The 20,201-nt window shown below is 53.7% G+C and overlaps 6 protein-coding genes across 6 annotated transcripts; 5 read left to right on the top strand and 1 right to left on the bottom strand.

Annotated features, from left to right (window-relative positions):
- Window positions 1-372: 372 nt before the first annotated feature.
- FYU1 (putative UTP--glucose-1-phosphate uridylyltransferase) lies at window positions 373-2,499 on the top strand (the record flags this gene model as incomplete). The annotated part of the gene is made up of 3 exons (XM_049342861.1): window positions 373-477; window positions 880-975; window positions 1,132-2,499. 3 exons carry the CDS (start codon window positions 373-375, stop codon window positions 2,497-2,499), a joined length of 1,569 nt encoding a protein of 522 aa, XP_049199861.1.
- A 726-nt stretch (window positions 2,500-3,225) lies between these two features.
- Window positions 3,226-4,673, top strand: J4E93_004936 (uncharacterized protein; the record flags this gene model as incomplete). The annotated part of the gene is made up of 3 exons (XM_049342860.1): window positions 3,226-3,399; window positions 3,461-4,114; window positions 4,173-4,673. 3 exons carry the CDS (start codon window positions 3,226-3,228, stop codon window positions 4,671-4,673), a joined length of 1,329 nt encoding a protein of 442 aa, XP_049199860.1.
- A 2,135-nt stretch (window positions 4,674-6,808) lies between these two features.
- Window positions 6,809-11,447, top strand: J4E93_004935 (uncharacterized protein; the record flags this gene model as incomplete). The annotated part of the gene is made up of 3 exons (XM_049342859.1): window positions 6,809-9,692; window positions 9,816-9,956; window positions 10,006-11,447. The coding sequence occupies 3 exons, from the start codon at window positions 6,809-6,811 to the stop codon at window positions 11,445-11,447; spliced, it is 4,467 nt and encodes a 1,488-aa protein (XP_049199859.1).
- Window positions 11,448-12,407: 960 nt separating this feature from the next.
- J4E93_004934 (uncharacterized protein) lies at window positions 12,408-13,788 on the top strand (the record flags this gene model as incomplete). Its single annotated transcript, XM_049342858.1, has 4 exons — window positions 12,408-12,581; window positions 12,746-13,416; window positions 13,484-13,664; window positions 13,720-13,788. The coding sequence occupies 4 exons, from the start codon at window positions 12,408-12,410 to the stop codon at window positions 13,786-13,788; spliced, it is 1,095 nt and encodes a 364-aa protein (XP_049199858.1).
- Window positions 13,789-14,848: 1,060 nt separating this feature from the next.
- J4E93_004933 (uncharacterized protein) lies at window positions 14,849-16,789 on the top strand (the record flags this gene model as incomplete). Its single annotated transcript, XM_049342857.1, has 3 exons — window positions 14,849-15,104; window positions 15,155-15,678; window positions 15,728-16,789. The coding sequence occupies 3 exons, from the start codon at window positions 14,849-14,851 to the stop codon at window positions 16,787-16,789; spliced, it is 1,842 nt and encodes a 613-aa protein (XP_049199857.1).
- Window positions 16,790-17,047: 258 nt separating this feature from the next.
- Window positions 17,048-17,966, bottom strand: J4E93_004932 (uncharacterized protein; the record flags this gene model as incomplete). Its single annotated transcript, XM_049342856.1, has 3 exons — window positions 17,048-17,101; window positions 17,192-17,629; window positions 17,823-17,966. The coding sequence occupies 3 exons, from the start codon at window positions 17,964-17,966 to the stop codon at window positions 17,048-17,050; spliced, it is 636 nt and encodes a 211-aa protein (XP_049199856.1).
- Between the last annotated feature and the right edge of the window lie 2,235 nt (window positions 17,967-20,201).

The raw sequence follows: 20,201 nt of genomic DNA, 5'->3' as shown, positions 1-20,201 counted from the left end.
TGCACAGGATATGTAATGGCTGCACCATGGCTGATGATGGTGTGAAAGCAAGTATCAAAACTTCGTCGTGGGCAGGAACTATTGGTGGCGTGGCCGTTGCCATGCAGAAGATGCTGCGGTCGTAACTACCCTTCTAGTACTTGAGCGGCAATGACCTGCATGTACAAAAGGCAAATTCACACCGTCTCTTTACCATCCCCATCAAACCCCGAGCCTGTTCTCGTTACCAGGCCATAGCTTGTTCTCGACTTGCCCCACGTTCAACGCCAAGCGCGACCCATTGCCTTTAAGGAGACCAGCTCCCCAACACTTGTTGTCCCCTACACCACTCTCTCCTCACGGAACAACCTCTTTTCTCTTCACACATACACAATGGCGTCTCGCGCGATTCCTTCTCACTTGAAGCCCTCCGCTGCTGAGGGCGGCGAGGGTGGCTTCTCATCCCAACGCCATCACGGCAAGTCGCAGTCCCACGTGGTAAGTACTCTTTCTCTCTGTTTCTGCAATCATCCAGCGTGCGTCTTGCTTTTTCCAGCGCTGCTTGCTTGCATTGGTTTTGTTGCTGCACAGCGGACGCAGCTATCCTCACCGCTTCCCGTTGTCTCGACATGGGTATAGTGGGGACCGAGGAGAGCTGGCATTGAACTGGCCACGATTGCTGGTCGATCGCAATACGCCGCTCGGCCAGACGTCAAGGCAATTTCCTACGAGAGGACCAGGCGATTCATCAGAGTTGGTGTTCGCTGTCACTCTTGAGTGTTCGCCCCGCATTCGCATCGCCTACTCCCCGCGGGAGTGATGTCGTGGTGACAACACGTACCGTCTTAACAACTCCAACACCTCGAAATCGAATTCAATCAACTAACAACGACTTTGCAGGCTTTCGAGAACACATCCACCAATGTCGCCGCCTCGCAAATGCGCAATGCGCTCAACAAGCTCGCCGACACCGTCACAGACCCTGCTGAGAAGAAGGTCAGTCGCAATCCTTCTACACTCCTCCCGTCACCATCTGCAACCCATATATCTCAATACACTTGCCCGGGTCAATCCCACAACTGCAAGCTATCGGCATGTTTGGAGGGGCATTTGGAGAATACGTCATTCTGAGCGTATACTGACCCACTACAGTACTTCGAGACTGAGATGGACAACTTCTTCGCTCTGTTCCGCCGATACCTCAACGACAAGGCCAAGGGCACTGCCATTGACTGGAACCGCATCGCTCCCCCAAAGGCCGAGCAGGTCGTCAGCTACGATGAGCTGGCTAACACCGAGGCTGTCGAATACCTGAACAAGTTGGCGGTTGTCAAGCTCAACGGTGGTCTCGGTACCTCCATGGGTTGCGTTGGCCCCAAGTCCGTCATCGAGGTCCGTGATGGCATGTCCTTCTTGGACCTGTCAGTACGACAGATCGAGTACCTCAACCGCACATACGATGTCAACGTGCCGTTCGTGCTGATGAACTCGTTCAACACCGACACCGACACTGCCAGCATCATCAAGAAGTACGAGGGCCACAACATCGACATCCTCACCTTCAACCAGTCAAGATACCCCCGTATTCTCAAGGACTCGCTCCTGCCCGCTCCCAAGGAGAACAAGTCCGACATCGCCAACTGGTACCCCCCTGGCCACGGTGACGTTTTCGAGTCTCTCTACAACACCGGCATGATTGACAAGCTCATGGACCGTGGTATCGAGTACATCTTCCTTTCCAACGCCGATAACTTGGGTGCCGTTGTCGATCTCCGCATTCTCCAGCACATGGTCGACTCCCAGGCCGAGTACATCATGGAGCTGACAGACAAGACCAAGGCCGACGTCAAGGGTGGAACCATCATTGACTACGAGGGCTCTGTCCGTCTGCTTGAAATCGCCCAGGTTCCCAAGGAGCACGTCAACGAGTTCAAGTCGATCAAGAAGTTCAAGTACTTCAACACCAACAACATCTGGATGAACCTCGCCGCTATCAAGCGCGTTGTTGAGGCCAACGAGCTTGCCATGGAGATCATCCCCAACGGCAAGTCCATTCCTGCCGACAAGAAGGGCGAGGCCGACATCTCCGTTCTCCAGCTCGAGACTGCTGTCGGTGCCGCCATCAAGCACTTCAAGAACGCACACGGTGTCAACGTTCCCCGAAAGCGTTTCTTGCCCGTAAAGACCTGCTCTGACCTGATGCTCGTCAAGTCGGATCTGTACACACTGCAGCACGGCCAGCTGGTGATTGACCCCAACCGATTCGGTCCTGCTCCCTTGATCAAGCTCGGCAGCGACTTCAAGAAGGTTTCCAGCTTCCAGGCCCGCATCCCCTCCATCCCCAAGATTGTCGAGCTTGACCATCTGACCATCACCGGTCCCGTCAACCTTGGCCGTGGTGTCACCCTCAAGGGCACTGTCATCATCGTCGCAACCGAGGGCTCCACCATCGACATTCCCCCTGGTTCCATCCTCGAGAACGTCGTCGTCCAGGGTTCGCTCAGGCTGCTCGAGCACTAGAGTGGTTGTCGACATTTTCTTCACAGTTCTTATAGATTTTTTGAGGATACAGGTCTTCTTTAGCCACTGGTAACGAGGGATGACTGCATTGCAACGTACTTGAGCAAAAGACTCAGGCGGTAATGGGGCGTAATAGTCACGCATGTCCATGATTACGTATCATCATAGACAGAATGCATCTTGAATACAATCCATAATGATCCATTTGTTGTTGCTTGAGTTCACCACACGCCGTGTTTGAAGCTAGTTAGATATGGTTAGTAGTAAGCTAATCTCCAGTATGGAGAAGATCCATGTCAACCCAAAGAATGGACCCATCTGCAGCTTATTACTTCCAAGAAATGGTGCCTGATTGCAGTTGCGGCCTCACGCCATCTCAGCCTTGCGGCCCTACCGCGGTGATGTCAGAATGTCACCAGCCACGCAGCCAACCCAACCCGCGAACAACAACCCCCACCAATCTCCCGGTTCCTGCGCAGTGCAGAGGCGCAGTCGGCCAGTCACCTGTATCTTACATAGCGATGATGCCTGCTGATAGCGGCGAGCAGCACTTGATATAAGCAGCCGTGGCTTCCTGACGCCGTTTTGTCGCGTTCCACACGCCTGCATCCTCGCGTCGCACGCAGCGGGGTTGATCGCAACCTGACGAGCATCAGCTCCGAGCATCGAGCCGAAGATTTGCATGCCTGAGCCCATTAATAGCGATTGCTCCCACATATCGACAGAATGTCACCCGAACCTATGCCACATAACGAGTTCCAGGACGAACGCGCCGCGAACCTAGCGCAAGCGGATGCGGCGCATCGCGAAGCATACGATTTCTGGGGTTACCTTTTCAAGGAAGATAAATGCGGGACCCCGTTGCTGGATCGCCTGTTGAAGGGCATTGCCTACGTCATTGTGAGTTGAGTGTAGCTTTCAGAATTCACCTGGGAGATTACAAGCTAATGCGCCGCGGTAGAGCAGGAAATTCGGATCAAGTGACTCGCCTGATCTTACGCCGTCGCAAATCGCAGCCTGGTATCGCAGTGTTGGGGGCGACTACGACGTACTATTCACAGACACCCCGCCGTCATCGGTCGCATTCATATATCGGTCACTCGGCGCATTCCACAGCCTGCAACCAGCACCAGACGACGACGGCTACTCGAGTCCTACCATACCTGCGCTAAAGAAGGACGGCTTTGTGACATGGCAGACGATACAGTTGCTGCTAGGACCAGAAGAACATGTGCCTTTCCTACAGAAGGCGGTGGAGCTGGATGACATACCCGATCTAGAAATGGGGGGCACCTTCCCCAAAATTCTACCAAAGGAGTGCTTCCCAGAGAAGCCGGATGATGCGATGGAGACGTGGTACCAGAGCGTTGCCGCCAGGCTTAAGAAGGAGGCGGAAGAGGAGTTAAACGGGGGCAGTGCTGCTGAAGAACCAAAACCACGTACTTCGACGGACAGTGAGGGTAATTCAGCCGACGAGAAGTCCGGCGCGTACCGATACTTCGAAGATCCGCTCTATCGGAATGGAAGACCACGACCGACTTTCATGCGCCATGTCTCGAAGCAATCTCCACGACCCGGAGATGACCATGGGAGGCCGGGGGCTATCATCTCAAGGGTGAGGCACATGCTGAATCCTTTGAGTACTAGAATCGCCGGAAAGAGGATTATCCCAGACCGCACCGGGTACGGAAGCGACGGGTACTCAGATGAAGATGCCACACCCATTGCGCCTGTTCCTCAACCAGGTCCCCGATATTCCGCCCACAAGCGTCCACACCCACCGCGACGCGAATCCTCGTTATCAACAACAGACTCCGACTCAGATCCAGATCGTCCGTCTCCCCGACGACAAAATCCTGTACTGCGTACCCACCGATCTCACGAGCCGCCCATATCGCAGCCGGGGTATTTCCCCGCCTACAACGAGGCGCGCCGTTACTCGAACCAACACGATCCAGTTCGAGTGTATGAAGGAACTTCAACAGCAACATCTCCACAACACGTTTATGTACCAACTCAATCTCCACTCTTCGCGACCCAAGTTGCGCAAGCCCAGCGCGAAGCACAAAAACAACAATACTACCTCTCACGACCCGTCATGCCCCCACGCACAAGCTACAGACCCGTCCCATCCAGTAGCGTGCGATGGGGTCCCCAGACCATACACCCTGTAAGTCCACCTCGAGATGCCGAACCACCCTATATCCGTGAGCGCGAACGAGAACGCGATCGCGATAGAGAGCGACACCATCGCGACCGGGACCCATACGCAATGGGAAGCGGTAGCAGCCGCTCCCACCGCCGCCACTCGGAAGACGTCGAATACCCGCGCGAGCGTACCCGCGACCGCGATTCAGCCCGCACACGTAGTCATGATAGAGTCAAAGACGAATGGGACGATCGCCATGATCGGAGTCGAGATAGAGACAGAGACCGCGACCGAGACCGGGACAGAGATAGAGACCGCGATAAGCGTAACTCCAGCTACGAGGACAGAGACAGAGACGACAGTCGGGAAAGAGAACGAGATCGAGACAGAGACCGGGTGCGAGATTCCCGCGTGCATAGGTATGTGTCTGGGGCGCAGGACGGGGTGTCTGGCCGGAAATATCCTGTCGCTTAAGCTTTTTGTTGTGGGATTTCATTTACTAAGATCTTTTGTTGCAGCAGGAGTCAGAGTGTTAGGGGCCAGTTCATGAGGCTGCTTAAGGAATTTTGAGCAACGAAACCTTTTTTCCTTGGGCTTTCGGCTAGGACATTTGGGTTGTTATGGTGTGGTGGGGTTTATGGAGTTGGGTGGATTGGTGGGTTCGATTATGGGGCCTGGATTATCTGTGGCGTAGGGTGGGTCGGATATGCTCAGCTCGCGAAGGGCTTGAGGGATGCAACACTGATGGTGCACGCATGGTGTGACATGAGTAACGGTAATACATAGACGTGGTATCAAATTCAATACATTGTGTGACACACGGTTTAAGGACCCGTGGCTTCACCTGCATATGAGGTGCAGGCTTCACGATTGTTTTTTTTTCTATGCAGGTATTGCAGTAGTCTTCGCTCCGACAAGATGCGGTAAGAACAGAGACACCTATTCAGTTTCTTCTTTGTACAAGGTGGAAGGAAAGTGTTCGGAGATGATGGGGCGGTGTAACAGTTACCCATGGTGCACGGCTCAGGTATGCGAGGAGACCTCGGGAGGTGGTGGAGAGCATTCACGTGCCAGATGTCCGAATTAGAAAACAACCTTGGAAACTAGCGACGTTGCCTGCTATACCATTTTATGGTAGGGATATTATTTATACAAATGGGAACCTGCAGTGACATCATACTCATCAATTTACATACATTGTCTTCGTGTAGCCTACAGAGACCTGCCGAGTTTCTTACTTGTATGGGGTGTAACGGTTGCTCAAGATAGTGCGGAGGCGCGCCAGCGTTTGGCACCAACTAGCTGTGCGGGATGGATGGGTGGGTGGGGGAGGCGGAGGGGAGGCGGAGGGTAGGTGGTGGACTTCGTCATGTACGTGTCGCATAGATGTCTACAGTCAATGGCTATCAACAAGGTGTAACGGTTGCTCGTTATAGTGCGGAGGCGCGCGTTTGGCACGGCCTAAGTGTGCGGGATGGACCCTGAGCTACTGATTAGCCAAATAATGGGAACGCCATGCGAGCCCTGCAGATGGATAGTGTCACGATAGACGGAAGAGTAGACGGGGTTGTTGGAATCGACGCGTGAATGGGTGACGGCAGTAGATTAATGGAAAAACATCGGAATGGTTCTTGTCGCTGATTACGCGTGGATCGCTATGTCATAAGCGTGGCTGTGCAGGGGAGCTCGGGGATCGCCGTGAGGGATGCTAGTCATCACTCGACGCGGAGCTGCTAACCAACACCTCCCACGAGCTCCTGATTGCGAGTAGGACCGCGTGCGATTCAATTCTTCATCAATTTCTCATGAACCTTGACCTATAGTCATTCCTTCGGCCTTTTCTTTGTTTTTTTCTCCCGTTCTCACCGGGAACCAGGAATTACTTCGGCGAGTTAGTGCCAGCCATCCGCGTACAGCTGCAGTATCGCTAAAGCATAGCTGCCGCCGTCTACCAAGGAAAGCTAACCAGCCAAACAACAGGTTTCCAGATCCCCAACACCTCCCAGCCGCTCGCTCTATCTTCCGCACTTACCTCCTGGGGCTCCTCACCCAAGTCTCGCCCTTCTTTCGACCGCGAGCATTCAATTGCACGCCAGACATCTTGCAACTGCAGCGCAACGTCAGCGGGTCGGACCTCCGCTCCACTTCGCCGACGCCGACATGGCTACCGCATCGCGTGAAGCCGAGCTGAAGCAGCAAGGGCTGCTCGACGCCGCCAAAGACCCCAATTCCTCCATCACGGCGAACCAGGCGGAGAAATCCCTCGTTGATCAGGCGCAAGCGGGTGGCAGCGCTGCCTTCCAATTCGACCCCGATGCGAGTCCTGAGCAAAAGCGGGCACAGGCACGGGCGCGCGTCCCCGCAAACTTCCACCACGAGCGCAACAAGAACGCGACGGCCCTCGTATCCGATGCCGACGACAACGGCCCGGGCGAATACGACCTGCCCTCACCTACCAAAGCGGGCGCCATAGAGACACCAGAGGAGGCCAAAGCCAATGGCCACGCGCCCGAACAACTCGACGACGATGCGCGGTGGGATCGGGTCGGATGGGCGCCGCGATTCGGCATGCCAGGTTCCGAGAACAAGGAGGAGGAAGAAGCCTCTCTAGCCGACCACCAGACATGGCTGGAAGGCAGGATAGAGGACAAGTTCTTCGGCGACTGGTACCACAACACGGGCATCATCATCTTCGCATGCTTGAGCTCGTGGGTCGTCGGTATCCTCGGCGGTGGACTGGGCTGGATCATGATCTTTATGGCCGTCTGCGGTACCTACTACCGCACCTCAATCCGTCGCGTGCGCCGCAATGCGCGCGATGACCTCAACCGTGAGATGGCCAAGAACAAGCTGGAGACAGACACTGAGAGCTTGGAGTGGATCAACAGCTTCCTCGTCAAGTTCTGGCCCATTTACGCGCCTGTTCTGTGTGACACCATCGTAGGCACCGTGGACCAGGTTCTCTCAACCTCGACCCCGGCGTTTTTGGACAGTCTGAAGATGAAGACCTTCGTCCTCGGAACGAAGCCCCCGCGACTGGAGCATGTGAAGACCTACCCGAAGACACAGGACGACATTGTTCTTATGGACTGGAAGTTTAGCTTCACGCCCAACGACGTAGCCGATCTTACTGCGAGGCAGATCAAGAACAAGATTAACCCCAAGATCGTCCTGGAGATCCGCATCGGAAAGGGCCTTGTCAGCAAGGGTCTGGATGTTATCGTAGAAGACATGGCCTTTTCCGGTCTGATGCGCCTGAAGTTCAAGCTACAGCTGCCGTTCCCTCACATCGAGAAGGTCGAGATGTCTTTCTTGGAGCGCCCGACCATCGACTACGTCTGCAAGCCCTTGGGTGGAGAGACCTTCGGTTTCGACATCAACTTCATCCCCGGATTGGAGACTTTCATCATGGAGCAGATCCACGCTAACCTGGGCCCGATGATGTACGACCCCAATGTGTTCCCCATTGAGATCGCCAAGATGCTTGCGGGCAACCCTGTCGACCAAGCTATCGGTGTTCTGCAAGTCCACTTCCACGGTGCTCAAGGCCTCAAGAACCCCGACAAGTTCTCTGGTACTCCTGATCCCTATGCCACGGTCTCCATCAACAACCGCAACGTGCTTGCACGTACCAAGACGGTGCACGAGAGTGCCAATCCTCGCTGGAATGAGACTGTCAACATCATCGTAACTTCCCTGAAGGACTCACTTACTATCAATCTCTTCGATTACAACGACATTCGCAAGGACAAGGAGCTCGGTACTGCTACCTTTGCGCTAGAACAGCTAGAGGAGGACCCTGACCACGAGAACATGCAACTAGAGGTCATGTCAGGAGGTCGCGCCCGTGGTCTCGTGACAGCGGATGTACGCTTCTTCCCTGTTCTTGAAGGCACTACGCTGGAAGACGGCACCAAGGAGCCTCCACCAGAATCGCGCACGGGTATTTGCAAGTTCACTGTTGAGCAGGCTAAGGATATGGACGGTAGCAAGAGCATGATCGGGCAGCTCAGCCCATACGCTGTCCTCCTTCTGAATGGCCATGAGATCCACAAGTCGCGAGTCATGAAGAGGACAAACCAACCTATCTGGCCAGACGCGACAAAGGAAATGCTCATCACCGACCGCAAGAAGGCTAAGCTGGGTCTAGTTATCAAGGACGACCGCGACCTCGCAGCTGACCCTATTCTTGGTACTTACCAAATCACGATGGACGACATGCTCGAACTTATGGCCAAGGGTCATGAGTGGTACAACCTCGCAGGTACATCGAGCGGTCGCGTGAAAATGAAGCTTGATTGGAAACCCGTTGCTCTAAAGGGTGCTGTCTCATCCAGTGGTTATCTTACTCCTATCGGTGTGATGCGACTGCACTTCCAGAGCGCACGCGGACTTCGTAACCTTGAAGCCCTGGGCAAGTCGGATCCGTATGTCCGTGTGCTACTCTCTGGTATTGAGAAGGGCCGAACCGTCGTTTTCAAGAACAACCTCGACCCTGACTGGGATGAAGTTATCTATGTCCCTGTTCACACCGTCCGCGAGAAGCTTACACTGGAGGTCATGGACGAGGAGAACCTCGGCAAGGATCGTCCCCTGGGACATATCGAGCTTTCGGCTGGCGACTACATCCAACAAAACGAGAATGGCGAGTACCTCGAACATGAACAGAAGCAGCCTACCGCAGGAGCTCTCCGATTAGCTGGTTCTTCTCAGCCCAAGGGTACTCTCAACTACACCTGCTCCTTCTACCCCACATACCCAACTTGGGACCCCGAAGAGGACGAGGAAGAAGAGGAGGAGACAAAATCCAACGGCGCCGCCCGGCCTGTGTCCAACGGATCTAAGCTCAGCCACCAACGTGTTGTATCCAACGCTTCTACCATCGCCAGGTCGGAGACGGCAGGTACTATCTCATCACTCAAGTCGAACGAGAAGGACATGGCCAAGGAGCTTGAGAAGAATGAACTCCAGCAAGCAGAGTCGATTCCCGAGAAGCCGAAGATCGAGAAGCTGAAGCTTACTGCGGACGACCTGCAGCAGTATGGTAGGTCGCATGCCGACTATGAGGATACAGTGGAGTTTGGCTTGTTCAGTTGGTTCACCCTGACGTGCAACCTGACCCCGTATTCTTATATCATATCTACGAGTCTTGGCTGACGTGATGTAGAATCTGGTCTGCTTGTGTTCAAGCTTGTCGAAGGTGAATTTGCAAGGACTGGTGGCCACGTTGATGTTATTATGGATGACATGGCGTATGCCAGCTATTCTAGCGCGAAGATCCGGAGCAACAAGATGACTTTCAACGATGGTACGTTATGTCGAGGTCTCAGATGATTGATCAAGCTAACGGGATGTAGTTGGCGACACGATGATCCGCGAGCTTGACTTCTCCAAAATCACCCTTCGGATTATCGAGCATATCGATAACGATGGAGATGATCATGGAGATCACGTCATTGCTAAGCTGACAGGAAACACGATTGATACGCTACGAAGGTCTCTGCACACGCCCACTCAATTCACGCTCAAGGACAAGAACGGACGCGACAACAAGATTACGGTCATGCTTAAGTACATTCCCGTTAAGATGCGTCTCGACCCCAGCGAATCCTTCAACAACCAGGGTACGCTCCGAGTCGATGTGCTCGATGCTGCAGATCTTCCAGCTGCGGACCGCAACGGCTTCTCGGATCCGTACTGCAAGTTTATGCTCAACGACAAGGAGGTATACAAGACCAAGACGCAGAAGAAGACGCTCCATCCAGCATGGAACGAGTACTTCGAAGTACCTGTACGGAGTCGAACGGCCGCAGACTTTGTTGTCAATGTGTACGACTGGGACTTCGGTGACAAGGCTGACTTCCTGGGAAAATCATCTATTAATCTGGAAATCCTCGAGCCTTTCCAGCAACAAGAAGTTACGCTTGCCCTCGACGGCAAGTCAGGCGCCATCCGACTTAGAATGTTGTTCAAGCCAGACTACGTCGTTCGGTCTCGTCAAGGCTCCAGTACATTCTCCGGCACCTTTGCTGTCCCCGGCAAAGTCATTGGCGCGCCTGTCAAGGGAGTTGGAAAAGGAGCGGCCTTTGTCGGTGGCAACGTAGTCCGCGCAGGTACCTTCCTAGGTCGTGGTTTCAAGCGCAGAAAGTCTCGCGGTGAAGCCCCCGACGAAGAAGATCTCGCACGCCCCTCCACATCGGACCGTCCCTCTGCCGATACACCCATGATATCCATCGAAGGCGAGCCCAACACCCCCACAAAAGACTCCAACAACCACAACCGCCACCGCAGCTGGGGCGCACAAAGCTTCCACAGCCGCTTCGGCGACAACGCCGGTCCCGGCGGCGCCGAACAAGGCACCGCCAACATCACCGTCCTCTCCGCCGACGGCTTCCCTGCCGGCACCAACCTACGTGTGCACATCTCGCTCGGCAAAAAGGAAATCCACAAGACTGACCACATCAAAGCGCCCCAAGGCTCCGTCCAGTTCGACCCCTCGGAAGAGAGCTTCAAGACGAATTGCACCGCTGACGCCTTCTTCAAACTGGTCGTGAAAGACCACAGTAAATTCGGCCGAGACGAGGAGTTGGGCGAAACCCAATTCACCATCTCAGACCAGGGTAGCGGCGCAGAGCAAAACGTTGGCGTGGGCAAGGGTATGGTGTCGATACGCAGTAGCTTCACGCCTAGTGAGAGCGGAGGTAGTCCGTCTGGTAGCGTGAGTCCGCGACCCAAGACCGCGGAACGAAGGGGGTTACTCAGGAGAGATCGCAGTACGACGCCTAATCCTGGGGCTTAGAAAGCAAGTGCGCTGGGTAGATTGGGCCAGTTGAAAGGGAACGGGTCGAGGGTTAGTTTTGCGAGGAGTGAGATGGTTACTAGTAGGGGGAGGCGCGGGGATACAGATGTTGACGGGGGCAGGGATGCGGAGGGACTAGAGGAGGATAGGATGGGTGTGCTCAGGGAGTGGATTGAGGATGTTGAGAGAGGGAGACGGAGTTTTGCGCTTTGACGCGTTGGCAGAGATAGATTTGGGGTTTGATGAAGGGCGAAAGGCCGCATCGGGTGGGCCAGGGTTATTCTTTTTCTGTTTTTCTTGTCTCTTGACCTAGGTCCTTCTACTCCTACTTCTCTTCCTAGAGTCGGTCTTCTTCTTCGGAGTGTAGTTTCGATACCAATGTTATTTCCTTGTTCTAAGACTTGTCATGTATTGGTCCCTGAAACGAAAGCTAGATGCATCAATCCATATCTATGATCGTTCTCAGCCGGAACAGGGTTTCGTACGGATATAACTTATCTCGTGAATTGTCCTTCACCTCCTCCCCACCAATGCCAAGCATAGTGAAAGACCAACCCTCCAACATCCCTTTACCGAAACCGGAGATAAGGATCGTTACAATGGTCGCAGTGAAGGACTGCGTTTGCGTTTGCTCGGACTTAGCGTGGCGCCGACGCAAGCGATTGCGTGCTCGTCAAGTGAGCAAAAAGGCGCGGGTGACTGCGGGAATGACGTGGAAACAACAAAGTGAAGGAGGGAGTGAGCAAGATAAATAGATGAACAATGCGGCTACCGGCTGGACCCTTTATTTGGTGCTTAGTTGGTGTGTATATAATCTTTCAGTACTGTCAGGAGTATACTTCTTTCTTCCTCTCCACACACGACACCTACGTGCAATCGAGTATACCCTACCTTCTTACAATTCAACTTGATACTTGACTCGATCTTCGGCCTACTTCCACGCCTACCCTCTTCACCATCATGACGGGCCGAAGACCCCCTGCTGTCTTCAACTCCTCCCCTGCGCCAATCGATCAAGACTGGGTAGACGCCGAGCTCATTCCCTTCCTTCAGCGCGTCTACCCGGAAGAGCGTAGAACTACAATGGAATGGAACCGCCAGGTCGTTCTCGGAAGGTCGGACCTGCATCTTCTCGTAAGTAACCCGGACGCCAACTTACTCCCCATCAGTCAGCCCAAGAGCACACATTGTATCCCCGCCAAGCCACACAACGGCGGGGAAATACGTGAAGTGCACCTGGGACACCCAACAGTCACACCGCCATCTCTTAATTACAGGCACTGACGCATACATCCCAGGAACAATACGAAGACTTCCCGCTCACAATCGAATGTCTCCGCCTATGCCTCCTCAACTCAGAACTCTTGACACGAGCGGAAATGTCAAAGTTCATTCCCATTGCCGAGCAAGGTAGCTTTCACTGTCTCCAAATCTTCATCCGCCACGCCATCGTACACGGATCGTACATGCTATACTCTCTAGGAGACGACCCGAGTCCAGAGTTCCCTCGAGCAGGACATACTAGTACTTGGCAGTCAACCGCATCTCCAGCTACACCAGCTGAACCGCGCGCCACTTCCGTTGCGGTCCTTGAGGCGCGTAACGCGACACTGGAGAGGGAACTGGCCAATCTCAATATGAGGATGGATCAGGCTGGACGTGGTCGCGGAGGCGGTCGCGGAAACGGTCGCGGAAGGGGTCGTCCTTCACAGCCTCGTGGTGGTTCGGATCGTGGTGGTCGTTTCGGTCAAGGACCAAATGTTCCTCCAAACATGCAACAGACGCCATCTCAGTTCCCTTCAAACCCACCTCCGGGAATGTATGGCTACCCAAATTATCAGTATGGGTATGGTGGTCCGTACATGGCTGCACCGGCTATGGGTGGCTATCCTATGCAGCCATACCAACAGCAGCCATTCACCAACCCCGGACAGCAGTATGGTGGTGGCTGGACTGGTAGTCAAATGATGTACAGCGCCCACCAAGACTACTCTTCGCAGACTGGAGCAAGCAGCGGTTTTGCGATGCCGCCACAGCAAGTTGGCAACCCGTATCATCAAGGACAACCGACTCAGCGCGGCCGTGGCTCTTCAGGTAGTCAACAAGGCCAAGGCCAGGCGCCGTCTCAAGGTCTTCCAAGACGTCCTCAGCAACCATCTTCAGGATCGGGCGCAAGCACTCACGTGCCTCGCCCTGACGCGGAAGAGTTCTATCCAGGTTCGGATACCCACCAAATCAATTCTACAACGCCCATGTCACTGACTACCTGCAGGATCCGGAAATGGCTACGACTGATTCGGGACGGTTGATTGGAAGTGAGACGATTTTTTCCGGCGAGTGAGATTTCGGGGAGGCCGAGAAGGAGAGAGATAAGGGCAAAAGTTTTGTGAAAATGATGGTCTGCAGATGAGAGTAATTCGCCTCAGTGGATGTCACCACCACCGTTCTCTCGGAAGTAGATACCCATAGCTGTCAAATCAAAAGAAGTTCGTTGGTGCGGTGATCACTCCGCCACGCCTTCCGCCAGTTTTCCGCTAGCAGGTCCGTGCTTGATTGACAGCTTGAGGTTAATATTATCCGCCGCTTCAACACCAACCTCTCCAACTTTCCAACGCCCCATCGCAACCACGCCGCTCAGCCATGCATCTCGCGCGTGATCCATTGCAGAAGGAGGTAACCGTGATGAAACGCTTATACTGATAACCCTACGTCCAAGGCCTTGGCTACCATCCGGGCGGAGATCCTAGATCCATTCAGGCGCGTCGCAATCGTGACTAGGGCTAGAAGGGGAGGTGACAAGACCAAGAGATGGATCCTGGCTTGGCGCGTCCTGCGCGCCCGCATGGGAAGCTTCCCTGAGCGTTATCTTTTCCTGCTTAGCCCTCCTTGGCACGTCTTTTTCGAACGTTCCGCCGCGCCCATGGAGCAAGGCTGGTTGCTCGTATTGGCGCCCGGGTCCTTCGCTCATTCCTATCTTATCCTGATCCTGGGGCTACCACGGCCTTGGATGCCTCTAAGCTACGCGCTTAACTGCGGCAGTATGCCTGAAGGTCTGGTTTGTAGGATTCTCCGACCGGACTAGGCGCCGTTCCATGGTCTTGGATGGCTGTTATGTGCATGTTGCTGTGATAACGCGGGAACCGAGCGAACGAAATGCCATGGCGAGGGTGGACACGGTCGATAGTCGCGTGCGACCCCTGTGCAACTCTTGTCCAGAGCTTCGGTCTTGGGGGTTGCTTGGGTGTATATGAAGAGGGGCAAGGAACACCTGTCTGGACCGCAGGCACTCAAGTTCATCGCCCGTTGCGTCTACTTGATTCCACCGCCCGCGCATTCGATTTCGCGGTCGTATCTTGTTACCTTTGTTCTACCTGAACTTAGTTCAAGTTCTCTCCAGCACAATGGCGGCCAACTCCAACGTCAAGGCGTCTCTTGAGATCACCAAAGGCGCCACTGCTATGGACCCTATCCCGCTCGATACCAGCTCCACTGGTTCCTTTGATGAGAACACCAACCTCTTGGGTCCATTCCCTACTGAGGAGGAATGGGCGACTCTTCCCAGGGTTGCTGGTCGCATCCCGTGGCAAGCATGGACCGTGGCTGCTGTTGAGTTCGTTGAGCGCTTCAGTTACTACGGTACCAGCGCTGTCTTCGTCAGTAAGTTGATTGATAGCTCGAATGTCTGGGCATACACTGACTTTTACCAGACTTCATCCAAAAGCCATTGCCTCCTGGTTCCACAACCGGTGCTGGTTTCTTGAAGAAGGGCGTCAGTTCCGGTGCTCTGGACATGGGCCAACGTGCCTCCACCGGTCTCACCATGTTTAACCAGTTCTGGTCTTACATCACGCCTCTCGGTGGTGCCTGGCTCGCTGACGAGTACTGGGGACGTTACAAAACCATCCAGTACTCTAATCTTATCGCTCTTATCGGCCACATTATTCTGATTATGTCTGCTATCCCCGCAGTTATCGTCAAGCCTAATGTCGCCATCGGTGTCTTCGCTGTCGGCCTCGTCGTTATGGGTTTCGGAACTGGTGGTTTCAAGAGTAACATCTCCCCGCTCATCGCCGAACAGTACAAGGATCAAAAGGCCTACGTCCGTGTCAGGAAGAATGGACAGAAGGAGATTGTCGACCCCGCCACTACCACTGCGCGTATCTACATCTACTTTTACTTCCTGATCAACTGCGGATCTATCTGCGGTTCCATCGCCATGGTTTACTCAGAGGTATGTGCCGAGTCAGACTGCATTGTGTGACCTCACTAACGCCATCCAGCATTTCGTCGGTTTCTGGCTCTCTTACACGCTACCCACTATCTGCTACCTCCTCTGCCCCATCATTCTCATCACGATGAAGAAGCACTACAAGCTCTCGCCACCCACTGGATCCGTCATGGGCAAGGCGTTCAAGCTCATCGGTCTCGGTATCAAGCAGTCGCCCCGCAAGAACACATTCAAGGACGATGGTTTCTGGGACAGGATCAAGCCTACTGCGCTTCGTGCCAGCGGCCAGACTGTCCCTGACTGGATGACCTTTGACGATGCCTGGGTTGATGAAGTCAAGCGCGGTATCCTCGCTTGCAAGGTCTTCTTGTGGTACCCTCTCTACTGGCTCGCGTACAACCAAATGACCAACAACCTCGTCTCCCAAGCCAACACCATGAACCTCGGAAAGACACCCAACGACATTGTCTCGAAGCTGAACCCCATCTTCATCGTCATCCTTATCCCAATCATGGACTTCTTCGTCTACCCCGCTCTCCGCAAGGCTGGTGTCAACCTCTCGCCCATCAAGAAGATCACTGCCGGTTTCGCTCTTTCCTCGTTCGCCATGGTGTCAGCCTGCGTCATCCAGTACTACATCTACAAGATGTCACCCTGCGGCAGCAACATCAACGCTCTCAGCAAGGAACGCAAAGACTGCAACGCCGACATCTCCGTCTGGGTCCAAGCTTTCCCCTACGGTCTGATCGGTATGTCCGAGATTCTCGCTTCCATCACCAAGCTCGAGTACGCGTACACCAAGGCCCCCAACAACATGAAGTCGACCATCCAGGCCGTTGCCCTCTCTACCTCCGCTGTCTCCGCCGCTCTCGGCCAGGCCTTTGTCAGTCTGTCTGAGGACCCTCTTCTCGTATGGAACTATGGTTCCGTTGCTGTTGTTGCCATGTTCGGTGGTATCGGTTTCTACCTTACCTTCCGCAAGGCAGATGCTCAGGAAGATGCTATGAACAACATGAAGGAGAGCAAGTATGTGGGTGGCCGTGAGGTCGGCGACGTTGAGAATGTGGAGACTCTTAGTGTTAGGGATGAGAAGAACGAGAAGAGTGGGCTGTAGATATCAAAAGTTTGGTAATGGTCATATGATAGTAATGATACGAATGATATTTCAATATTCATCTTCCAGTCTCTGTGTCTATGTGTGATACCATCTCGTTGAAACCCATCTAGTCATCTCGGTCTATAACCGCCCAGCGATGAGCCGTCTCATATCGTCATTATAATCAGTCATGTTTCCTTTTACTGGCAACTCGTCTCTGGGAGCACTACTCGAGGTTAGCTGGGCTGTATCAAAATCGACCAAACAGTTGCAGTATCAAGCAGCCAGGAGGTACTCGATGTCTTTGTAGTCCTCCAAAGCAGTGCTATACTGCAGCCAGGAGGTCACAAAGCTCTTCGAGAACCCGAACCGACATATCATACTACAGTGGGGAGATGTACAACTTACTCAATAATAAACCCCACCACCACTTGGACCTCCACGTCCAAACCCACCCCTATCTCCAATACTGCCAAACGGATTACCCTTACCCGGAGGCGATCCAGACGGCTTCCCCGGCGCCATCTTCCCCTTTCCTTTCCCTCCAGGTGAGCCCACCTCGCCCTCCCCCGGCGGCGGCGGACCAAAAGCCGGGAACATGATGTGCGGATAGTTGTCTGGATGCACACCAGCGGCTCTAGCAGCAGCGATCGCAGCCTCGTGCTGCTGCATGACCTGAAGCGCCGGCGCCGTCGGAGGCAGCATCAGACCGCCGTAACGCTGGTAGTGGCGATACAGGAGGATGTCGACGAGAGAGCGGTTCGCGCGGATCCAGTCCATGGAGGGGTGGCCGAGGTCGGGGTTCGCGATGCGGAGGACGAGTTCGTGAACGAGGGAGGGGTTGCGATCGAAGTCGTCCTGTGGGGGTGGTGTCAGTATGTGTGTTTGATAGGGTGGGGGTGAAGGTGGAGAGGAATTAGAGGAGTGCTTACGATGGTCTCGCTCAGATAGATCGCATTGTTCATGTCCGGGTCGTAGTTGTAATTGGGACGAACAGCACCTCGTGCATCGGTGACTGCATAGGCCCAGCGCATGAAGGGGCTTACAGAACTGCCGTTCCAGCGTTGGAGATGGTTCGGTTCTTCTTCTCGGAGATGATGGACCGTGGGTGGAGCGCGATGGTTTGGAAGGGATGGCTGCTGAGCTTGAGGAGGAGACAGGGGCTCGATTCCAGTGCGTGAGTGAATTCGGCCATGACGAGGAGTGTTGTAAGGGCTGCCAGATGAGGAAGCACCGCCGCGCCTGGAGGGCTGGTTTCCTGATGGGCTAGACATTCTTGTGGATGGTGGAATTGAAGTTGATAAGGTAGAGTTGATAAGAATATATAGAAGTCGGTTCGAATTGGAGGAAGCGAACAAGATATAGTAGAGTGTGGATATTGCCGAAGTTGCCTCAATGTCTATGTTGATAGGAAGAGAGAAGAGGAGGGAAGGCGCAGAGGGAGACGACTTTATATCCCTGTGGGTGGAGCTATTTACGAGGTGAGAGACGCTTGCTTTCCAGCGTGACCTCGTATTTGGTGAGAGAAGATAAAGGGGGAGCGTACTTGTGACGTCTTTGACGCAGTTTGCGTTTGCCTTTGGTCACGTAGATGGAGTATCGCGTTTGTCTTGGTCGCGATGTCGCTCAGGGTAAAACGCGTCATCGCATACTCGGTTAGTACCCTCCTTCACTCTTGTTTTTGAGTGGATGGTTCTCGAATCGGAGGAAAGAGATGTGTAGTGAATGGAGTGGCAAGGCTGTTGCGCCTCGTAGGCCACAGCTCCTGCTTAGAACCTCCTTCTGTATATAGAAGCCCCTGATTATCTCAACATATACTCTACCTCAACTGTCGCTCAACTCTTTCTCCAGGAGAAACTCGAAGTCGGAAGTCGCCAAGATGCTGTCCTTCAATTCTTTTCTGGCTCCTATCATCTTCTTTTTCTTCTTTTCCCTGGTTGTTGTATCTCTTAGAGACAAGAGTCTGTTTGCGCTAGTCAAATCATGGATTCAACCGAAGAAAACGCCTCCGATCGTGGACTTGTTGACTCGATATGCTCCAGTCCAGGATGCCATCTTCGCGCAACTCGACATAGCCGATGTCATTTCGCTCAGTAAGACCACAAAGCCTTTCATGGGCTTCGTGAAGCTGGTGGAGCGCACTCAATTCAACATCAACGACCGGTTGAAGCACTTCGTCACTTCTCCTATCGAGTTTCGCGCTCTCCAAGCCCGACATAATATCCTCATAGGAGGGAATTTCGCGTACGAGCTCATGGCGAGAAAGTCGGTCGTAAAGACTGGCGATAAATATGGGCTGTATAGCCTCCTTGTTCAGAAAGGACCCAACGCTGATGCATTACGCAATTTTCTTGAGAGAGATGGTTACGTACGCCTCCATACTCCTACGCCCGAGAATAGAGAGGTTTCAGTAAGTTCGAAGGAGAATTGCCAGCTCGTGTGTTCCGCGCGTGTCTCGCTAACCTCTCCCAGAAGCTTCGAATAACAATGTGTCGAGTCAGTTCCGATAGGGACTGCAGCGAGATCAATATCGTGGAAACGGAGAAGACTCCGGTCCTTGGAGCCCTAGTGCCCTCAGCAACCTCTCTGAGCAACTTCATTACTTGGAATCGCGTCTACTCGGTTTTTCCATATGAAACATTCATAGAGAAGAGGGCTTATCTCTTACGACACCCGGCAGACGTCACCACTTCCGAATGGGTGGACACGGGATCGTTGGGCCCCGACGTGTTCCCTATGAAACTTGAAGACGCCTTAGTTGAGAAAGCAGAGAATACTCTTTTTTCGCAGCGTCGCGTCGGAGATGCTAGAAGCTGGATCATCGCTCTCAACGTTTCTCAAATACCGTCAACACCATCCTATCCTGATCATTTGGCCGACTCTGCCAGCTTCAGGGTCACCACGCAGAATCGTGGCTCTTTCAAACACTATTTCGTTGACATCTTGATTGTCGCCAGTTTGTCGTTGAAGTATCAGTACCTCCTCCCGCGGCATATGGCAGATGAGCTCGGTTTGTTTTTCAGGAATCTTACAATCGTCTCTTTACATCGCCTACCGGTATCTCTGCAGCCGCAGCAACTGGTCCAAATATTCACCCCACGAACCCGCATCCAAGGTATGGTTGTGCGACTAAGCAGTGATATAGATATGGGTCAAATTGCAGGGTTCACACCACCTGAAGGGTCAGATTGGAAATATCATGATGATGAGATGGTCCGGTATCTGAAGAAGGAGTACCCCGGCCTGAAAGTCGGCTCCGGGCTTTAGATTGACGAGTGTTGCCACCGTTCAGGATGGCCTTAGAATTGTGCGAAATAGGCCAGCTACTGTTGGTAGGACCTGTAAAGTACCGAATTCTCCTGTTCCAGTAGTAGTCAGCAGTTAGACGAAAAAGAACGGTTACATTCATGGAGCAATCCCCTTGCTCCGC

This window comes from Alternaria ventricosa (genome assembly GCF_023758065.1).
Source record: "Alternaria ventricosa strain BMP 2768 chromosome Unknown scaffold_7, whole genome shotgun sequence".
Classification (NCBI taxonomy): Eukaryota; Fungi; Ascomycota; class Dothideomycetes; order Pleosporales; family Pleosporaceae; genus Alternaria; species Alternaria ventricosa.
The sequence above is the reverse complement of the archived record's forward strand: the minus strand, read 5'-3'. Positions and strand labels throughout refer to the sequence as shown.